This window comes from Nicotiana tomentosiformis, chromosome 4 (genome assembly GCF_000390325.3).
Source record: "Nicotiana tomentosiformis chromosome 4, ASM39032v3, whole genome shotgun sequence".
Classification (NCBI taxonomy): Eukaryota; Viridiplantae; Streptophyta; class Magnoliopsida; order Solanales; family Solanaceae; genus Nicotiana; species Nicotiana tomentosiformis.
The window spans coordinates 58,087,027-58,091,178 of NC_090815.1; the positions used below are offsets into that span (position 1 = coordinate 58,087,027).

The 4,152-nt window shown below is 45.6% G+C and overlaps 1 protein-coding gene across 1 annotated transcript; it reads right to left on the minus strand.

Moving 5' to 3' along the window:
• Positions 1–242: 242 nt before the first annotated feature.
• LOC138909742 (uncharacterized) lies at positions 243–3,509 on the minus strand. The gene is made up of 4 exons (XM_070200955.1): positions 3,291–3,509; positions 2,723–2,903; positions 1,554–1,779; positions 243–609 (listed from the first exon to the last, which is right to left on the minus strand). Exons 1-4 carry the CDS (start codon positions 3,507–3,509, stop codon positions 243–245), a joined length of 993 nt encoding a protein of 330 aa, XP_070057056.1.
• Between the last annotated feature and the right edge of the window lie 643 nt (positions 3,510–4,152).

Below are 4,152 nucleotides of genomic sequence, written 5' to 3' on the forward strand. Positions count from 1 at the left end.
CATTATATTCTCCCACTCTTAAACAAATGTTCGTCCTCGAACGAGTATAGAAACATACTTGAAGTGCCAAAAAGGCAAGGGTATCGGCTCCACATATCATGCTCAGTCTCCCAAGTCATCCCCTCGACCGGTTGACCTCTCCACTGAACCTTCACAGATGCAATGTTCTTCAACCTCAACTTCTGGACCTGTCTGCCCAAAATAGCCACCGGCTCCTCAACATTGGTCACATCTTTCTCCAATTACACTGAGCTGAAATCTAACACATGTGAAAGATCACCATAATACTTCTGGAGTATGGAAACATGGAACACTGGGTGAATTCCCGATAAGATGGGTGGCAATGCAAGTCTGTAGGCCACCTCACCCACCCTCTCAAGAATATCAAAAGGACCAATATACCGAGGGCTCAACTTGCTCTTATTCCCGAACCTCATCACACCCTTCATGGGCGAAACTTTGAGTAAATCCCTCTCACCCACCATGAATGCCACATCACGAGCCCTTCTATTATTATAACTTGTTTTACTAGACTGTGACGTACGAAGCCGCTCCTGAATCAACTTCACCTTCTCCAAAGTATCGTGTACTAAATCAGTGCCTAATGACCTAGCCTCCCCAAGCTCAAACCAGCCAACCGGAGAACGATATCGCCTCCCATATAAGGCCTCATAAGGAGCTATCTAGATGCTCGACTGATAGTTATTGTTGTAGGCGAACTCTACTAGCGGTAGAAACTGATCCCATGAGCCCCCAAATCAATGACACAGACACGTAACATGTCCTCTAAGGTCTAAATAGTGCGCTCAGACTGCCCATCCGTTTGAGGATGAAATGCCATACTCAGCTCGACCTGTGTGCCCAACTCACGCTTTATAGCTCTCCAAAAATGTAATGTGAACTGCGTGCTTCGATCCTAGATAATAGACACCGACACACTATGAAGACGAATAATCTCACAAAGATAAATCCGAGCTAGCTGCTTTGAATAGTAGGTAGTCATGACTGGAATGAAGTGTGCAGACTTGGTTAGTCTGTCCACCATAACCCATACACCGTCGAATCTCCTCAAGGTCCGTGGAAGTCCAACTACAAAATCCATAGTGATACGCTCCCACTTCCACTTTGGAATATCGAGTCTATAAAGCAATCCACCTGATCTCTGATGCTCATACTTCACATGCTGACAAATCAAACACCGAGCAACATGCTCAACAATATCCTTCTTCATCCTCCGCCACCAACGGTGCTGCCTCAAGTCCTAGTACATCTTCGCGGCACCCGAATGAATGGAATACTGCGAACTATGAGCCTCCTCAAGTATCAACTCACGCAACCCATCCATATTCGGAACACAGATCCGACCCTGCAGCCTAAACACCCCATCATCCCCAATAGTAACCTCTTTGACATCACCGTGCTGCACCGTGTCCTTAAGGACGAGCAAGTGGGGATCATCATACTGATGCGCCTTGATGCGCTCATACAAAGAAGACCGTGAAACCACACAAGCAAGAACTTGACTAGGCTCCGAAACATCCAACCTCGCGAACCTATTGGCAAAAGACTGAACATCCAAAGCTAACAGTCTCTCCTCAACTGGAATAAAAGAAAGACTACCCATGCTCTCAACCTTCCTACTCAAAGCATCAACCACCATATTGGCCTTCCCGAGATGAAAAAGAATGGTGATATCATAGTCCTTTTGTATCTCTAACCACCTTCGTTGCCTCAAGTTCATATCCTTTTGCTTGAATAGGTATTGTAGACTCCTGTGATCTGTGAACACCTCACATGACACACAGTAAAGATAATGCCTCCAAATCTACAACGCGTGAACAATGACTGCCAACTCCCAATCGTGCACTGATAGTTCTTCTCATGGGGCTTCAACTGATGTGAAGCATACGCAATCACTCTACCCTCCTGCATCAATACACACCCAATGCCAATCTATGAAGCATCACAATAGATTGTATAAGAATCCGATGTTGAAGGCAAAACAAAACTGGAGTTGTAGCCAAGGAAGTATTGAGCTTCTGAAAGCTCTCCTTACACTCGTCAGACCATCTGAATGGGGCACCCTACTGAGTCAATCTAGTCAAATGAGCTGCGATGGATGAAAACCCCTCCATGAAATAGCGATAATACCCAGCCAAGCCTAGAAAACTCCGTATCTCAGTAGCGGTAGAAGGTCGGGGCTAACTCTGAACTACCTCAATCTTCTTCAGATCCACCTTAATCCCCTCACTAGACACCACATGGCCCAAGAATGCCACCGAATCAAGCCAAAACTTGCACTTGGAGAATTTAGTATATAGCTTCTTCTCCCTCAAAGATTGGAGCACGATCCTCAAGTGCTGATCCTCCCGACTGTGAAAATATACCAATATATCATCTATGAACATGATGATACACCAACTGATGGTACCCCGATCTCAAGTCAATTTAAGAATACCTTAGCACCCTGAAGTTGATCGAAAAAATCATCAATACGCGGTAGTGGGTACTTGTTCTTGACTGTAACCTTATTCAACTGCATGTAGTCAATACACATCCTCATAGAGCCATCTTTCTTCTTCACAAATAGAACTGGAGCACCCCAAGGCGAGACACTCAAAACTAATGAAACCCTTATCAAGCAACTCCTGAAGTTGTTCCTTTATTTCCTTCTAATCCACTAGTTTCATGCGATATGGTGGAATAGAGGTGGGCTGAGTACCCGGCACCAAGTCAATACCAAAATCAATATCCCTATCAGGTGGCATGCTCGGTAGGTCTGATGGAATCATGTCTGGAAACTCTCTTACTACTGGAATGGACTCAATGGTAGGAGTATCAACACTAACATCCCTCGCAAAGGCTAAATATGCCAAGCACCCCTTCTCAACCATCTGCTGTGTCTTCAAAAAGGACACCACCCTACTAGGAACATGACCCAATGTACCTCTTCACTCTAACCTAGGTAACCCCGGCATGGCCAATTGTCACGGTCTTAGCGTGACAATCCATAATAGCGTGATATGGTGGCAACTAGTTCATGCCCAAGATCACATCAAAATCCACCATATTGAGTAGCAGAAGGTCAACCCTGGTCTTATAACCCCCGATAGTGATCAACCACGATCGATAGACACGGTCTACCACATTTAATCCCTAACAAGTGTAGACACATAAATAAGGGTATCCAAAAAATCATGACACATATCCAAATATGAAGTAAAAAAGGATGACACATACCAATAAGTGGAACTTGGAGCAAATAAAACTGATGCATCCCTATGACATACCCAAACAATACTTGTGATGACAGCAGCTGATGCAACAACCTCAGTCCTACCAGGAAAAGCATAACAACGATCATGGCCTCCCCCTCTAGGATAACCTCTACCCGCATGTCCTCCACCTCTAGCTGGCTGTGCAGGTGGAGTAGCAACTGGAGCATCAACCATGACCTGTGTACCATGTGGAGGTCCACCTATCCTAAGTCTGGGACAGTCCCTCACCATGTGCCTAGTATCGCCACACTTTCTGAGGTCTCTTAATAGCTGGAGCACTGTGTGTGACTTGAAGTGCAGAATGAATTGGTTGACTAACATAACCTTTGGCATGACGAGCTGAAACTGCGGAGCGGGAACCATTAAATCCTTCAAAATCTCGAGGCCTCTTGGCCTCCTTATCCCCTCTCTCCTGGTTGTGGATACACTCCAACCTCCTAGCGATCTCCACAACCTGGTGAAATGGAGTATCAGTCTCCAACTCCCGTTCTATCTTGAATCTGGGATCATAACTAAGGTGCTCGTTAAATCTACGGACCCTCTCTCTGACTGTAGAAACCAAAGAAGGTGCATGACGAGATAACTCACTAAACCTCATGGCATACCCGGACACCGTCATAGTCCCCTGGCGCAATTGCTCGAATTCGGTGCGCAACGCATCCCTCAGGGTTTGTGGAACAAACTTCCTCAAAAATAGATCAGTGAACTAAACCCAAGTAAGTGGCATTGCACCAACTGGACTACTCTCCTCATAAGCCTGCCACCATCTATACACCGATCCCGTTAGCTGGAAAGTAGTAAGGTTAACCCCGCTCACCTCTACTATGCCCATAATGGACAGAATACAGTGGCACTGATCTAGAAAACCTTATAC